This window comes from Pelophylax lessonae, assembly GCF_965119305.1.
Source record: "Pelophylax lessonae genome assembly, chromosome: 4".
Lineage (NCBI taxonomy): Eukaryota > Metazoa > Chordata > Amphibia > Anura > Ranidae > Pelophylax > Pelophylax lessonae.
The window spans coordinates 621618457-621637209 of NC_138771.1; the positions used below are offsets into that span (position 1 = coordinate 621618457).

General features: G+C 44.7%; 1 protein-coding gene across 1 annotated transcript in view; it reads left to right on the top strand.

Annotated features, from left to right (window-relative positions):
* LOC309553997 (AP-1 complex subunit sigma-1A-like) overlaps positions 1 to 18753 on the top strand; it is an 80930-nt gene that overhangs the window by 47004 nt on the left and 15173 nt on the right. The window contains exon 3 of the mRNA XM_082255518.1: positions 33 to 141. Coding sequence (XP_082111644.1) covers positions 33 to 141 — 109 coding nt within the window. The remainder of the gene's footprint in view (positions 1 to 32; positions 142 to 18753) is intronic.

An 18753-nucleotide genomic window follows, 5' to 3' on the forward strand; every position in this document is an offset into this window, starting at 1 on the left:
CTTCTTTAAATCCAAGCTTTTCTCTCTCCTAGATACGCCAGCCTGTATTTCTGTTGTGCGGTTGAAGATCAGGATAATGAGCTGCTGACCCTGGAGCTAATCCACCGATACGTCGAACTGCTGGACAAATATTTTGGCAGCGTAAGTGTTATCTGTGAGACGCACTATGCCAAAGGGTGGGGGGGGGGGGGAATAAGAGCAGAATCCAGACGTGGGAGTAGAAAGAAAAGGATGAAGGGTTTATGTTCAGTCTTCTGATGTATTCCTCAAGCTGCAGTCCTTCTACTGTTCCCAACCTACAAGATTCAATGCAAGCTTCTACTTTAAAAGTTAACTCCACTTTTCGTGGGGAAAAAAGAAAATAAAAAAAAACAAAAAATAAGTACCGTATATACTCGAGTATAAGCCGAGTTTTTCAGCACATTTTTTTGTGCTGAAAACGTCCCCCTCGGCTTATACTCGAGTCAAGGAAAAAAATTCCTGTCTGCTCCGACGGGTTTAAGGTTTAAAAATGGCGCCGCCCGTCGCATACATGTCACCGCGCACGCGCCGCCGCCGCTCGTGTAATTTCGGCTATTCCCGGCGCCGCTCGGGAGAGGCCGGGAATAGCCGAAAGTATACGAGCGGCGGCGGCGCATGCGCAATGACGTGTCGGCGCCGGGCGGCGCCATTTTTAAAATGAAGGCGCCTCTGGAACAGGTAAGTGAAACAGCTTCACTACCTGCCATGGGCTGCGGGCACACTACGAGGGATGCAGTGCTGCGGGCATGGTCCACATGTACCATGCCCACAACCCTGGATCCTCTTGTACCATGCCAGTGCCCTGCATTCTCCTGCACCATGCCAGTACCCTGCATTCTCCTGCACCATGCCAGTACCCTGCATTCTCCTGCACCATGCCAGTACCCTGCATTCTCCTGCACCATGCCAGTACCCTGCATTCTCCTGCACCATGCCAGTACCCTGCATTCTCCTGCACCATGCCAGTCACCCTGCATTCTCCTGCACCATGCCAGTCACCCTGCATTCTCCTGCACCATGCCAGTCACCCTGCATTCTCCTGCACCATGCCAGTCACCCTGCATTCTCCTGCACCATGCCAGTCACCCTGCATTCTCCTGCACCATGCCAGTCACCCTGCATTCTCCTGCACCATGCCAGTCACCCTGCATTCTCCTGCACCATGCCAGTCACCCTGCATTCTCCTGTACCATGCCCGCCGCCCTGCATTCTCACCCTAGGCTTATACTTGAGTCAATGATTTTTCCCATCTTTTTGTGGTAAAAGTAGGGGTCTCGGCTTATACTCGGGTCGGCTTATACTCGAGTATATACGGTGTGTGTATATATATATATATATATATATATATATATTATAATAATATAGTACACAGGTGTCAAACACAAGGCCTGCGGGCCGAATGCGGCCCCCCAGGCCAATTCATGTGGCCCTCCCACCTCTCCTGCAGCTGCGGCACCCCACCTTAGTCAGCAGCAGAGAGGACAGAACCCCTTTGCTAGATCCTGTGCATCTCTGTACTGCTGCAGAAAGGCTTATCTTTGCCCCCCCCCCTTTAGAGAGGAGGGCAGAACTACTCCTACAGATCCTGCACCTCTCTGTGCAGCCACAACACCACCTTGTCTCTGCCTCCCCTGGTCTCAGCATTCAGCAGACTCTGTAAGTTGACTCCAGTCCTCCTCTGGTCCTCCTCCAGACCTTGCACTCTTTTCTTCCCAGATCCACCGGCATCTGCTTCCTGGCAGTAGCACAAGGTAAGGGGGTGCATTGTGATGTAAGGAAGGGTGGGTGATTCTTGATTTATGAAGGTGGGGAGCTCTTGAAATCCCATGTAAGGGTGTAAGCGGGAGTGGGGTGCTCTGGACATCTAATCTTACAGATCTAACCGGCCCTTTGAGGGCAACCATAATGCTGATGCGGCCCCCCAATGAAATTTGACACCCCTGATATAGTGTATATAATTGCAACACAAATTGTAATTGAATGTTATTAAAAATTAACTTTCATTTTCAAACTGCAGTGCTTTAATTCTCTAAGATGCAATGTGGTGGCCTGGAGGCTTTCTGGACATTCTAGTGTACAGAACTCCCTCCGCATTGATTTTTATGCATCCCCTGTAACAAAAAAATTTAATTTTTTTGGTGAGATACTACCAAAGGAAATCCTGTCTTAAGGCTCTGTTCTCACCTGAGCGTTTTTCAGCTCATCTCTGACGTCTCAAAACGCCCAACAAGCAAAATCCCATTCATTTCAATGGCCCCTGTTCACATCTGAGCGTTTTGTTGTCTGAAGCTCAAAAAAGTACATGAGCTTCTTTTTTGGCAGATTACAAGCATTGTTGTTAGATGTCAATACCTGCCTCCAAACACCTGCAAAAACCGCCTGAAAAACACCCAATATAATGCCTGAAAATGATACACTCAGGTGTGAATGGAGCCTAAAGGATTCAGATCCTGAATCCTCCAATTAGACCCCTGCAGGTGCAGCAGCTGGCTGAAAATGTGATGACTCCCATACAGACTGACTCTGCACATGAGCACAGACAGCTATTTCTTCAGAAAAACAAAGGCAAGAATCTGCAACAAAATTTGTTAAAATCCTTGCATAGATCATCCAGAGGGGAACATTTTTTTATTTTTTTTTTATCTCAACAAAGTGGAGTTGCTTTTTAAAAAGACTGTTTAAAAAAAAAAAAATTATATATATGTGTGTGTAAAAATAATAAAATATATATATCCAGAGTGTATACACAGTTAATGTTTACCATTCTACTTCTGCTAAACAATCTTCTGTATCTGACACACTTCCAGGTATGTCCAAGTCCCTGCTTCTTGGGTCTCTCCTCCGACCCATGTGTCATAAAGGTATCCTGTTGGAGGGGGGGGGGGGGGGGGTACTAGGCATCTGACACTCCCGGAAGTGTCAGCTACTGAAGATCAAGTCCCGGTTCATACTGGGCCAACTTGTCAGGCGACTTAGCCGTTTGACAAGTCACGCTCCATTCAGTGCAATGGAACCGTTCTAATCGGAGTAACATAAGTTTCTTTGATTTAGAAAAAGGTTCCTGCACTACTTTGGGGGGGGGGGGGGGTGACTTACATTGAATTCTATTAGAGAAGTCGTTTGCAAGCCATGCTGAAGTTGATCTGCACGAGGCGGCTTCAGAGTTGGGCAGCTTTGAAGCCGCCCCTGTGTGAACCCAGGCTAACTTAGGCAGCTGTAGTTAACTACTTATATGCAATAGGCTCTGTGCTAAGGGTTCAAATTTGGTGTGGCTGCCTGCACAATAACTATTAACCAAGAGTATACCAAATTAAAAAATCACAGATGTGTGCTGGCGCTACAATATACAAAATTCAACCAAATACTGTGCATACAACAAAATCATGTGTATAGCCAATACATAAATCAACAATTCATAGATAAAGAATTCATATATCGTAAAGTGCTGAAGTGTTCATTCAATTCATATAAAGTGCTTTTAGTGTCCAATTTAAATAAGTCCACTCATACAGTAGGTGTCAAATATACACTATATTGTCAAAAGCATTGGGACACCTTTTACACACACATGAACTTTAATGGCATCCCAGTCTTAGTCTGTAGGGTTCAATATTGCAGCTATAACAGCTTCAACTCTTCTGGGAAGGCTGTCCACAAGGTTTAGGAGTGTCTATGGGAATGTTTGACCATCCTTCCAGAAGCCCATTTGTGAGGTCAGGCACTGATGTGGACGAGCAGGCCTGGCTCGCAGTCTCCACTGTAATTCATACAAAAGATGTTCTATCGGTTGGAGGTCAGGACTCTGTGCAGAGCAGTCAAGTTCCTCCACCCCAAACTCGCTCATCCATGTCTCCTCCACCCCAAACTTGCTCGCCCAAAATAATTTGGTGGAGGGAGGATTATGGTGTGTTGTGTTTTTCAGGAGTTGGGCTTGGCCCCTTAGTTCCAGTGAAGGGAACTCTTAAGGCATCAGCATATCAAGCCATTTTGGACAATTTTATGCTCCCAACTTTGTGGGAACAGTTTTGTGATGGCCCTTTCCTGTTCCAACATTACTGCGCACCAGAACACAAAACAAGGTCCATAAAGACATGGATGAGTGAATTTGGAGTGGAGAAACTTGACTGGCCTGCACAGAGCCCTGACCTCAACCCGATAGAACACCTTTGAGAAGAATTAGAGTGGAGACTGCGAGCCAGACCTTCTCTCCAACATCAGTGCCTAACCTCACAATTGTGCTTCTAGAAGAATGGTCAAACATTCCCATAGACACACTCCTAAACCTTGTGGACAGCCTTCTCAGAAGAGTTGAAGCTGTTATAGCTGCAAAGGGTGGGCCAACTCAATATTAAACCCTACAGACTAAGACTGGGATGCCATTAAAGGTGTCTCCACTAGTAATCCTCCTATACTACCACTTCCAGCAATGTCTCCTCTCTATTTGGTACATTCAGCCTGCCCATTAACGGTTTGAATCTCGGCCGGTTCCTGCTGAAACAGGCAAAATTCAAACCATGTATGGCTTGGCACGAAAAGGTGCCAAATGTGGCATCGGAGGAGGGGGGGGGGTGCAGGAAAGTGGAGCTTCCCCTTTTGGGTGGAGCTCTCCCATAAGTTTGGCCATATAGGCAGAGGAGAAATTGGAAGATGTGACAAGATCATCAAATATCCAGTTCACAACCCACTGTGATAGAAGCAGGTCTAGTTAAAGCTTGGCAATTGCAAACTCCAAGAGGAGAGCAACATATATCTCCTAAAAAGTCTAGAGACGTGAATGGTGTGCGTGAGTATGTATGTATATGCGCGTGTGTGTGTGTATATATGTATGTGTGTGTGTGTGTGTGTGTGTGTGTGTGTGTGTGTGTGTATATGTATGTATATAATACATACATACATACGGGAACACTCATGTGGGCTCATTCCTGCACCATCCTGTCTGCATCTATTGACACAGGCCGGCTGAGCCTCACCCTCTGCTCCCTCGTCAAATTGCTTGATTGATAGTAGTAGAAGTCATTGGCTTCTGCTGCTATTAAGGCGGTTGTAAACCCAAAATGTAAAAAAAAAACACCTGCAAGACAAAGGCATAATGAGCTAGTATGCATCGCATACTAGCTCATTATGTATTACTTACCTTAGAACAAAGCCCCGACACGGACCCCCCGGACATCGCTGCGGGCGCTGCCATGATCCCTCGCCGTCTCTTCCGGGTTCGGCGGCTCCGGCGCTGTGATTGGCCGGAGCCGCGATGACGTCACTCCCGCAAGCTCCCGGCAAGCAAAACTGAAGGTCCCCCCCCGGACCTTCAGAGCGCATGCGCTGCTCGCGTGAGCAGCTGCATGCACTGCAAATATCTCCTAAACCGTGCCGGAGATAATAATTGTACCTACAGGTAAGCCTTATTATAGGCTTACCTGTAGGTAAAAGTGTAAAAAAGCGGGATACTACCGCTTTAATCTACCCAGTAAGGAGAGAGAATGGAGCGAGGTGCTGCGGGCTTGCACAGCGATGGATTGAGATTGGGTTCAGGTAAGTTGAGTGGGGCTGAGGGGGGTCCTAGACACAGAAGGTTTTTTACTTTGATACATAGAATGCATTAAGGTAAAAAACCTTTAAGATTTAGAACCATTTTAAGGTAAAAACCTTCTACCTTTTTTATAACCACTTTAAAGCTGAGCAGAGAGGGAGTTCTACTCAGTTTGCACAGTTTGTCTAGGCTTTTAGGCTGCTCAGTAGAATCCAGGCTGCTCAGTAGAATCCAAGCACACAAGAAAATGCACTTTCCCTATCGTTCATTGACAGACGCAGCTCCATATTCTTCTTGAGCATTGGGTTATGCTGCCCTCTACAAGAGAAGGACACTAGGCAGGAAAAATCTTTACCACGCCTATGGAGCAGTCCCTGCAGGCATACACCCACTCACTCTGCTATAGGATTCAGTTGAGCTCCATTTTACCTGGTTGGCTAAGTTTAGCCTTTGGGGAATTACGTTCTTTTCTACATTGGTTTCCCACCCCTCATGCAAATACTGCTTTGGGATGTCCCAATGGTCAAGAAGAATATGGAGCTGTGTCTGTCAATGAACGATAGAGAAAACAACTGATTTTTTGACTTCGCGTAAAATCCTTTTCTCTGAAGTTCAATGACAGACGCAGCACGCGCCCCCTATATTTCTGAGTGGAATGGGGTTTTTTTCTTCTAAGCACTGCTTGCAACAAAACTGAATCCTATAGCAGAGTGAGTGGGTGTATGCCTGCAGGGACTGCCCCATAGGCATGGTAAAGATTTTCCTTGCCTAGTGTCCTTCTCCTGTAGAGGGCAGCATAACCCAATGCTCAAGAAGAATATGGAGCTGCATCTGTCAATGAACGATAGGGAAAACTGAATTTTTGACTTCCTGTAAAATCCTTTTCTCTGAAGTTCATTGACAGACACAGCACGCGCCCCTATATTTCTGAGTGGAATGGGGTTTTTTCTTCTAAGCACTGCTTGCAACAAAACTGAATCCTATAGCAGAGTGAGTGGGTGTATGCCTGCAGGGACTGCCCCATAGGCATGGTAAAGATTTTTCCTGCCTAGTATCCTGCTCCTGTAGGGGGCAGCATAACCCAATGGTCAAGAAGAATATGGAGCTGCATCTGTCAATGAATGATGGAGCATTTTCTTGTGTGCTTGGATTCTACTGAGCAGCCTAACAGCCTAGACAAACCGTGCAAACTGAGTAGAACTCCCTGCGTCTGTCAATGAACTTCAGAGAAAAGGATTTTACAGTAAGTCAAAAATCCAGTTATTCTTCACTAATCACAAACTCTCCTCTCAAGTTGGCTGCAGTGCACCCTTTAGTTACATTGTAAGCTCAAAGAAAACCATGTTCCATCTCCTGCTGAACTGTGACAGCATACTATAGCAAATAGAAACCCAAAAACAACAACCTTTGGCAACTGACCATCAACACCCACAAGGTATGCCGGCTCGAACTTGGAAATTCAACCCGATACACAGTGACGTTTCAGGCAACAAGCGTTTCCTGCAATGCTTTATTTGTATAATCCAATAGAACGGCTTCACATTATGTTATCTTCATTCTTCTTTCACAAGTCTATTACCGAGTCTAGCCAATAGTTTTATAATTGCGCTTCCACGCAGTTTTCATTGTATCGCAGAGTTATTCTTGCTCCGTAATGGACAGTTTCATGTCTCTGCAACATATAATTAAAATGAGTCAGATCTGGGCATTACGCACATATTTAATCTTGGAGGACACAGACATCCTGTCCAATCTTGTCAGGTGTTTTTTTTTTAGAACGACGCCTCCACTCTGACCAACGCAATATGGTTTGATGGGGTGGCGAAAGCATTATAACTGCGCAGCGCTGGTTTATGAAAACTGGACTGACTCTGGCTAAATGCATCCCATTGTTTGCAGAATTGTTTCTACATCAATGTCAAATCTAGCCAATGTAGGTTTTCTTTTTACTGTTATATTGATCCCCTTCACCCGATCTTGCATCTCTAAATCAAAAATGAAACGAGTTGAATGGACTGGAAAATTTTGATTATTGTGCCTAAGACTGCTCAAGCATAAGTTGTCCAGCATCATTTGGATCTATTTTAGCAGTAAGAAGGTGCTATTTGTGTCCTTTTTTCTAACTGAACTATTTGGGGCTGAAAGCACCATACAGTCTGTCACAGAAACACTTGACTGCTTCCAATTGACGTTTGGCATTAAATTTAAATAAAGCCGAAATCCAGGAATTATCTTTATTTCCATCTTACATTGGTCCAGCTTGGCACAATGGAATTATCCATATTTGATATCCAAAGGGGTGCTGGGAATGCTGAAAATCACATCATTGAGTGATAGCCATGATCTCTGTGTTCCTGTTTCCACTCTGCACACTGAACACAAGTGTCACTGGTATGGCACTGCCAGTGTTCAAAAAACACCTTGGATTTTTAAAATGCATACCAGGTCATCTCTGATTGGATAAGGTAGAGAGAAGGGGTACATCCCTCTACCCTCATCCATGTGCATGCACAGAACTTTTTTCAGGGGGATCATCATTTTAAGGTCACCCATGCCCCGCCCCTTTTTAACAATATCATGAAGGAGGGGCTTAGTCATTATACTTATTTTGAGTATTTAAAAAAAAAAAAAAAAAAAAAATGGATCCTGTTCCCTTAAAGCATGTTATACAGCACAGTGCTTGTGCTATGTAATTTAGCCCCCCCCCTCCCGTATTAACTAAAATGACTGGCTATGTCCTACCCTCTGTAAACTGACCATGGTATATCATGGCTGCTGAGACCGTGGTCAGTCTATGTGCCTCCTTCACCCTCTGTCCTCTCTCCCCTCTCCCTCCCTTGTCTGTCTGCTCCTGTGTCAGTGCCCCCCCCCCCTCCCTTCCAGCTGCTGTAGTTTCATTTAAAGTTTCATATCCTGTCTACAGTCTGTTTAATAATCCTGTGTGCCCCGTGTCTGTGTTTTATAAAAATAAGCCATTCTTTACAAGTTTTTGAGCGCCAATCGTCGATCACATGAGGACTTGTCCCACCTACATCAGGGGTGCAGGCTACATAAAGATACAAGTGGAACACTGAAGTCACTAGATAACGAAGAATGCTCTGGAGTCACTGGATGACACGTGATTCTCAGTGTTCGGTGGATGAAACCATTGCTTGGGGCAACTGGATGATACAGGATGCACTGAGGTCGTTGTGGGCACACGAGTCTAAATGCCACATGGGAGAAGATTACATTCTCCCCTCCCCTATAACTGCCACATGGGAGAAGGTCACAATTTTCCCCTCCCCTATAACTGCCACATGGGAGAAGGTCACAATTTCCCCTCCCCTATAACTGCCACGTGGGAGAAGGTCACAAATTTCCCCTCCCCTATAACTGCCACATGGGAGAAGGTCACAATTTTCCCCTCCCCTATAACTGCCACATGGGAGAAGGTCACAATTTCCCCTCCCCTATAACTGCCACATGGGAGAAGGTCACAATTTTCCCCTCCCCTATAACTGCCACATGGGAGAAGGTCACAATTTTCCCCTCCCCTATAACTGCCACATGGGAGAAGGTCACAATTTCCCCTCCCCTATAACTGCCACATGGGAGAAGGTCACAATTTTCCCCTCCCCTATAACTGCCACATGGGAGAAGGTCACAATTTCCCCTCCCCTATAACTGCCACATGGGAGAAGATCACAATTTCCCCTCCCCTATAACTGCCATATGGGAGAAGGTCACGTTCTCCCCACATATTCAGATACACAGAATATTTTGCACTAGCTGTACCAGAGGAAGAAGCGATAGAGGATTGTAGGAGATGCATCAGTGCCTGTGTCAAGAAGTCGTCGTCGCCCCCCCCAACCCACTGTCATTTTGACACATATGGACAAGGTGACGGCGGCGTCACTTAATGACTACACTATCTGAAAGAGCAAGGTTGTGTAGTGTAGCAATAGTAGAGAGACGGCTAGGATACTTCATAGGAATTCTTTGTGAGTAATCCTCTTGTTTGTCTGTGACATGAAACACAGAAGCATCTGTTTAGAAGCAGTGACATGTTGCTATGCCTCTTGTTTTTTAATGTACCTTTCAGCAAACCTGTTGTACTCTTGGCATCCTTTCTTGATGCTTTCCCCTCGCTGTGCTTCTCAGGCAACCTTTTGATCAGCACCTGCAGCGATCCTGCTTGTTGTGCGGAAAGAGCCGTCTAGATGACTAAATGCAGCATACTCGGCTTTGTTTGAACACTGCCACCGGTGCTCTCATCAGGTGGAGGATTTGGTTGATGTTGCTTGGTAAAGTCAACCGGTCACCTGCTGAATAAGCCTATTTTAGTAATGAGGGAAGGTAAAGAAAAACCTTAAAGGAAAAGTACAGCCAAAGCTATTTTGGCCATACTTCTTCTATAGATCACACTTTATTCTACACTCCTGTGATGCGTCACAGAGCCAGTCAAGCTCTGAAAAGATCCTGACCATATGGTCGGGATCTGCCCTGCAGCCTGGATTGACAGCTGGCTCAACCTCTCGGCGATCTACTGAGAGCCTGAGCCAGCCCCTCCTGAACCCTCCACAGCCCAGCGCTACAGTCCAGTGAGCACGGGGGGGGGGGGTGTACAGAGCTGATCGCTGGGGACTGACAGTCCCTGTCTCTCTTCCTGCTGAGAACTAGTCGATCTGCAGTCTTTAATTGCAAAGTTCTCAGTGCAGAGCTGGCGGGGGGACAGGTTCCGAATCAGATCGACGTTGCACCCACCTAGGTAAGTATGAATGTTTGGGTTTTTTTTCTTTGTTTTTTTAAGTCCATCGTTCTCTTTTAAAGTTTTAAATAGTTTGTTTGAGCCAAGCTAGCCATAAGGAAGTTATTCTGGCGCTGTGTCATACTGTAGCATTGGCTACATACAGTATGCAACACTCAACCAAACCCTTCCTGCTCACCAAATATGTTAATCTATGAGAAGAGAAAGGGGGTAAAAAAGTTACAGCACAAAAAGTTATTAACTTCCACAAATATACCACTCCACAAATCTACTACTGACTTCTTTAAAGGGGATCGGAGCACTATGAAGAAGTCCGTATCGACGTAACGCGTAGGGCAGAGCTTCTTGAGGCACACAATCGGAGCAGAGAATTTCCTGCTTACTAGCCACAGCCCAAACCCAGTTATTTGAGTTGTCAGCCAAACTCCACAGGGATCGGTGAGCCACGGGGGACAACCCGCTCTAAACTTCTATATTTAGCCTCATATTCTAGCCTTCTTGTGTGTTTTTTAATATTACAATAAGGCACTTCGTATTTTTTGTCTGGAGAGCATCCTTCTATCTTTTATGGGTGGAACTCCTGGGGCTGTTTTTGGAGGAAAAGCTGGCAATATTCAGTTGGATGCCTAGAGCTGATCCTGGCTTTAAAGATGAACACATGCTATATAACCTTTTTATAATTTTTATAATGAAAAGGTCAATATTAGAAGGTGAGCTGCCATTTATTTAACTGTCAATGGAAAATTTCTCACTTGAACGTTGGGACATTATTAATTGCAGATAGTATTCTACTACACTATGGATTCAAAAAGATACTTGGATATATCATCATTAGGTTCACATCACACTACTTATGTTTAAAAATGGACTTCATGTTAATTTAGTTTGGAGTTCTATTTTATTTTACTTTATTTTATATGTGGAATTGACACTTGTTAGCTCGGCACTTTTGAAGCAGTGTAAATATTCAGCAATGCTTTCGGCAGCATTAAGCTATATGTATGTATGTATGTATGTATGTATGTTTTAGTGCAGAAATCCTATATGATTTTGAACCTTCCTAATAGCCCAGTTAATGGGCGAGAAAGGGTTAAAGTATATGTAAACCCTTAACTTTTCTTATTTTATCCCATTAAGTCTGTAAAATATACCACTCATATCCCTCCGATATGTGCAAAAGAAAACCCCTTGATCCTGCCAGAAATCCAGTGAGCTGATGACTTCTTTTTAATTAATTTTTTTTCTGCTGCATTCCTAATAGTCAGAATTGTTCCCAGTCTACAGAGCAATCCCCCTCCTCACTGATGTTATGGAGAGTGGAAGGTTTTCTGGAATCCTTTGGCAAGATATATATATATATATATATATATATATATATATATATATATATATATATATATATATATATATATATATATATATATATATATATATGTGTGTGTGTATGTATATATATTTATTTCCTTCAACCGAAAATCGCTCAAATCTCCCATCAGCATGGACTGTGTTAATGGGGGAATTGAGCAGTGCTTTGTCAGCAGGGAGGATTCCCCACGAGCAGAATAGAATGATCACTGCTGGCGAATATAGCTGCCAGCAGTGATCGGGTAAAAGAAACCCCAACAGGCTGGTTGTACTTAAGTCAAACGATGGATCGACTTCAGTACATCCCACCTGCCCATAGATGGTCCATGTTGAACTGATCGCATTTCCTTCCATCTATGGCTGGCTTAACATGTCCTGTCCTTCGGGAACAACACTGCTCTTCCATGGATGGGTGAGCGTTGTCACCCTAGGACTCTGTGTGTTGGGGTCTGTTCACACCAGCACAGTGTTTTGCAGTGTTTTTCGGCTCCAAAAAAAGTACAACACGCTGCCTTTTTTTCCTGCACAGAACTGTACTGGAACACAAAAAAGGTAAAAAAAAAATCCATCCAAAACGCACTGGGCACCGGTACAGTGAAAAAAAAAAAGCATCTGGAAGCGCATCAAACAGGCAACCAAAACGCACTAGAGTGCACCAAAGACGTGCATGCAGAAACTCATCCGCAACCAATCTGGAGGATGTTTTTGTGGTGTCAAGGCCCTGAAAAAAAGAAAACCAATGCAGCCACCACATTAAAGGCTTAGGGCTCTTTCACACAGTCCGTTCGTTTTATCTCAGTGGGGGATCGATCCGCCGATTCTCCGCTGAGCAGGAGGATGACAGCTGTTCTCCACGCTGTGTGCGGAGACAGAGCTGTCAGGTCCCCATGCATCTCTATGGGGGAATCGGATGGGAACAGACCGTCTGTCCATTCTCATCCGATCTGCTGCACGGATGGAAAATAGGGTTTCCATCCGTCCAGATTTGACGGATCGGATGTCAGCGGACATGTCTCCACTGACATCTGATGCCCCATAGAGATGCATGGGGTGACCGTTCAGATCTGCCAAAAAAACGAACAGGCGGATCTGAACGGTCCACCTGTGTGAAGGGGCCCTTAATCTGCTGTAATATGTTACTGTTCTTGAGTTTGTATACGATTTAAAACCCATTGAAAAATATTGGCCAAACTGGGTGTGCATTTATTTTTAATCAGTGGACGACTTGCACTCTGCAAGGAGCAGAAAAGCACAACTATATGCGCCCCGGGAAATGGCCCCATAAGCAGCTTACAAAGATCCTAGGTTTTACTCTAGTAAAAGGCACTAAATACGTTTACAAAAAAACCTTATTGTCTTCCTTAGCGCTGCTCATCTCCTGCAGCCTCTTACAGGCATTTCCTAGCTACATGCACTCCAGTGAAGCAATGGCAGCATGGCATTTGGGTCAGGGAAGGAGGGGGGGGGGGTGAAGGTGTTGAAAGGGATAAGTGCACTGTGCTTTGAAAGCACACTTATCTTCTAATACACACGTGGTTTTCTTTGTGGTGAGGATGTAGATTAAAACGCCTCATCTCCTATGCATCCGGCAGCAGATTTCTGCAGCTTGTCCTTGAATCCCTCCATCAGGCTTGACAACGCTCTCTCCATTCTCCCCATGCCGCTCATTGTTCTGTCCTTCAATACGGTGCCGTCTACCTTTGTCCTGGCTCCTCATAATGCTCCTTTTGTATTCTCCTGTGGAGCCTGCGAACTGAACGAGAGATAACTCAATGGATTTCTCCATCCAGGCTAAACGGCATTGATGGAGGAATGTGCTCTGCCATCTAGTGCATTCAGATAGCTGTAGACACACAGGGCTGCCTAAACCCTTATGCTGGCCATACACAGGCCGAAAAATCGTCCAAAAATCTGTCATTTGGTCTGTTCGTTTTTCGTCCAGTTAATGGGCACAAATAAAACCAATTTTCTAACTTTTAAGAGCCGAAAGATCGCAGGAACAGCTTGGAAAAATTCTGCCGAACGATAAATTTAACCAATTTTCCACCAGAGGATTTTGCTGTCTTACGTCTGGGCCACTTTTTGCGATTCGGCACTGTGCGACTTTAACGGACAATTGTGCGGTCGTGCGATGCTGTACCCAAACTAAATTTACGTCCTTTTTTTTTCCTCACAAACCGCTTTCTTTTGGTGGTATTTGATCACCTGTGCTATAAACAAAAAAAAAAAGCGACAATTTTGAAAAAATAACTATTTTTCACATTTTTTTTTCCCCCCAAAAAAATGTAAAAATCAACATTTTTTTAATTTGTGGCCAATTTGTTTTCTGCCACCCATGTTTGGTAAAAAAAAATTGCAATAAGCGCATTTTGATTGATTTGTGCAAAAGTTATTGCATTTACTAACTAAGGGAAAGATTTCTGTCATTTTTGGTGTTTTTTTTTTTTTTTTTTTAACGAGTAATGGCGGTGATCTGTGATTTTTTTTTTTTTTTTTTTTCGGGACTGCGACATTGCGGCGGACAGATCGGACCCTTGACTGACATTTTTGACACTTTTGGGGGTACCAGTGACATTACTACAGTAATCAGTGCTATAAATATGCACTGTTACTGTAAAAATGACACTGGCAGGGAAGGGGTTAATTTTTATTGGTGATCAAGGGGTTAATGTATGCCTGGTGCTTACTAACGTGTGGGGGGAGGTGACTGAGTGACACAAGGACAGATTGCATGTTCAGCTATGCTGAACCCTGCAATCTGACCCTGCCTGTCACTTAGGAGATCCGCCCGATGTTTACACAAGCAGGCGGATCTCCACACTCGATTCCCCGACGATCGGGGAAGAGCAGCGGCGATCGCCGCTCCTCCCCTGACCCGACTCCCGCTGTGACTGAATACAGCGGGAGCGCGTGCCGCCGAGAGAGGGGAATGCCTGGCGACGTAGGTCTACGTCGCCAGATGTTATCGAGCCACTTTGCCGCAGTAGAGCTCCAGTGAGCAGCGGCAAAGTGGTTAAAGTGTTTCTCGCCCGAACTGTTTGCACTCGGTATATGTGACAAAATGAAGGAAAAATTGATTCATTTATGTCCATTCAACGATTTATCGTTCAAAGTTCGGTCGTTACATGATGGCACAATCGCCTGCTCTCAGGACCGAGTGTTCGTTTTTCGAAAATTAATTTGAACGATTTTTCGTATAGTGTATGGGCAGCATTAGGGAGCTCATTCGCACTTGCTGCGCTTGTACCCAACACAGCCCCCAGAGGGGGTTGTAAACATGCTGCAGTTCTGTTTTGGTGGGCAGTACCACCACCGAATCAGGGGACGACTGGTTATCCATGCAGCCAATTTATTCCCTTTTATTTATTTTTTTTTTTTTGAAGAATCCGTATCGGTCACAAACTTACCAATATTGCTCCAAGGGGTTGTACCAGAGTGATGCAGCACCCCGTGCAGTTTTTTTTTTTTTAGAGCTGGCAGTCGGCTTTCTTGTAATAACAACCAATGCGACAAAGCAGCTGCTTGGCTGTTATTACAAGCAGGGGGAGGGGACGTTTTTCTTCCAAATAAACCCCCCGCCGCACTGCCCGGTTCTCCCGTCACATTGCCACATCCACCAGCTGGCCGAAGACCCGAACAAAGCCAGAATCGGCTTTAAACGGGTCTCCGATGTAGTAACCCGGACGCAATGTCATGACATCACTTCTGGTTACTGAAGCCTTAAAGGGTAACTCCCACACAAAAAAAATAAAGAAAAAACAATATAGCGTATACAATCGGGGCACAAATCATATTGTATTTGAATGTTATTAAATATGACCTTTCCTTTTTAATCTGCAGCTGTTGTAATTTTCTGAAAATGTTATGCCATATGGCCACCTGGAGCTGTTCTGTACATAGAATGTATACTGACCACACCCCCAGAAAATGTATACTGACCACACCCCCAGAATGTATACTGACCACACCCCCGGAAACATAATTTCCTGCTTGTGTGATTGGCTCACCAATTTTCCCAGAAGTCTGCACTAAGATACAAGTCAGATTTCTGGCATCCCCTGCAACACATATTTCATTTTTGGTGAGATACTCCCAAAAGGAACATGTCTAAAGGGATGCAGACCCAGCAGATTTCCTCATTAGAGCCCTGCAGCTGCCACAGCTGATAGATAATTATGAAATCACTCCCATTAGACCCACTCAGCACAGAGGAACAAACGGATTTCTTCAGAATAACACAAGGTAGGAATCTGCAACAAAGTTTGTTAAAATGCTTGTAATGTACAGAGATCGCCCAGAGGGGAGTGTGTTTTTTTTTTTTTTCTCAACAAAAGTGGAGTTGTGCTTGAAAGGTGCCAGTTTTAAAAATGCTTTTAAGTGCAGAGGAGGGATTTGGGGTCTTATAGACCCCAGATCTCTCCATAAAGAGTACCTGTCACTGCCTATTACTGTCACAAGAGATGTTTACATTCTTTGTGATAGCAATAAAGTGATCAAAAACAAAATTTAAAAGGACCATGTAAAAATAAAAACTTTACATGTGCAGAATATCGTCACTTGATATCAGCTGTCGGCCTGAAAAACGGTTGAAAAAATAAGGATCTGCCCTGAAAAAACGTAATCGGTAGACCCCCCCCTACACATGTTGCAACCCATTCAAGTGAATAGGGCCGCACTGTGGCCCCGTGCAATGCACGCTGCTGCAGTTTACTTTGAGTGAAGAATACAAAACTTAAATGTAACTTGTATATATTACCTCTCACAGAGATCACAGTACTCTCTCTAGTAATGCCATTATCTGCTTTTCTGTCCAGAAGGACCGAGCCATCTTTGTTTGGGCATCATTCGGGGTCAGCATGTACTTCCTGAACTGGGATACCGGCTCAGCCATGTAAATGATGATGTCTGTGCAATTCCTTGCTGTGTTTACAAATCTCTGGCACAGATCAGCCCCTGCTGCAGCCTCTCACCTTGTGACTTTCTACGAAGTTCCACCATAGTGTCTAAGACTGGGAAGGGGGAAATGAGGACATGGTTCCTCCTGCCTTTAGCAGACTCATGACATCATCTCAGCCTAGGCAAAGTCACTGACTGGAGCTCAAGGACAGATTTTTATTTAGAACCGGTGGAACTTTGTTGTTCTATCTTGTGATACGTTAGGTTATTTTCATGCAGATGTATACATCACAGAAGGGTCCAATGATGCTGTGTCTTATGGCTCTGTGTTATTATTCATTATACTTTGTATTCATTTCCATTGTACCTGAAAGTAGTTCCTGAGTTTGCATAGATGTGGAAAGTACAAGGATGATTGATACAACAATGTATCTGAAGCTGGTATTGTCTACTTTGTTTATGGGTGGTAAGTAGGGGTGAGCTCAGGTGTGTCTGGATCCTAGTCTGCGCACACCTGAACTGTCAATACCCCCCCCCCCCCAGGAAGCTGTCACTGATCACCGCCAATCGCAAGCAGGCAAGGAATTCCCCGCCCCCTCGACCGCAAGTTGTAGGGACCCATCCACCTTATACCTGCCCTCCTGGCACTTCTTGCAAAGTATGGAAAAAAAAAAACACCCACCGCTGCTACCGCCACCTCTTGATAAGAAACACCAGGCTGACAGCTGCTGCAGGCTCTAGTAAGACTGTGTCATGATAAAAGGCTTGCACTTTAGTAAAATGCGGAGACAAATCTTTTATTTTATTCCTAGGGAACAATGCAAAAAAATTCACAGAAAATCCAACGCATTTCGCCTGTTAGGCTTTAATCATGGCTTAAGAGCTGAAACACGTTGGCCTTTTCAGTGGATTTTATGCATTGTTCCTTTGGTAATATCCCCAAACAATCTTTACTTCTAAGGAACAAGGCATAAAATCCACTGACAAGGTCAATGTGTTTCGGCTGTTAGGTCATGATTAATGCCTAATGGGCGAAACTCGTTCACCCTTTGAGTGGAATTTATGCATTGTTGCTTAGAAATAAAGAGGATTTGTTTGGGGATATTACCAAAAGAACAATGCATGAAATCCCCTGAAAAGGCCAATGCGTTTTTGGCCATTAGGCCATGATTAATGCCTAATGGGTAAAACTCATAGGCCTTTTGAGTGGATTTTATGCATTGTTCCTTTAGCATTGAAGAATATAGATTGGTGGATATTACCAAAGTATTTACTTTTTTATCACGATACAGTCATTGCACAGTACTCTGTGCTTCCTTCTGCACCGCAGTTCTCAGGCCTAGTGATTGTCATGTGACTGGGACCCACACACTCGATATTTTGGTCACCGTTATGATGGAGGAAGTAATAGCAAGAGAAGGTTGGAGAGGTGAATATTTGTTGCCATAATGGCCAAGGTGATGGTCTGCAAAAGACCCCCCTCGTCCAGCTTATACTTGCCTTTCCAGCGTTCCATGTCACCTTCCAGGACTGCCACTGCAAAATACCCAGTACTGTGGCTTGTGTGGACGAATGTGACCACCTCCTGTTATGCATTGCTCAGACCAAGTGTCCAGTCACTAATCCCCTAGCAACTGTCACATGACTGAAGTGGTGACCTCACAGGGTATTTTGACGTGCGAAGGGGGGCATTGGAGAAATGTTTGGCTTTAGCAAGACCCTGAATGACCAAGGTGACAGGGTCTTCCTAAAGGAGAAGTAGGCCAAAGCTCTTTTGACCTGCTTCTGTAGATCACAAGAGTGCTGCACTCCTGTGACCCATATTCAGCCGACAGCAGGCTAAAGTCCACTGTCGGCTGACATCTCTCTGCCAGTCAAGACTCTGGAGGGATCCCAACTTTAATGTCAGGATCCACCCAAAATGCTTGAACAGCAGCTGGCTCAGCTAGCTGATCCTGCCCAGCCCGCCAATCCAGTGAGCGTGGAGAAGCAGAGAGTGGGGGGTTGACGATCACCACTCACTAAAGACAGAGGACTGAGCGATCAGCAGTGTTTGATCAGTTCTCGGTCTTCAAGGCGGAGGAGGAAAGATGCAGCATCAGACCGATGCTAGGTGAGTATGGATTGATTTTTTTTTTTTTTTCTTTTTTAATAGTATGCTACTGCATTTTGAAGTGCCCATTTTATCAACCCC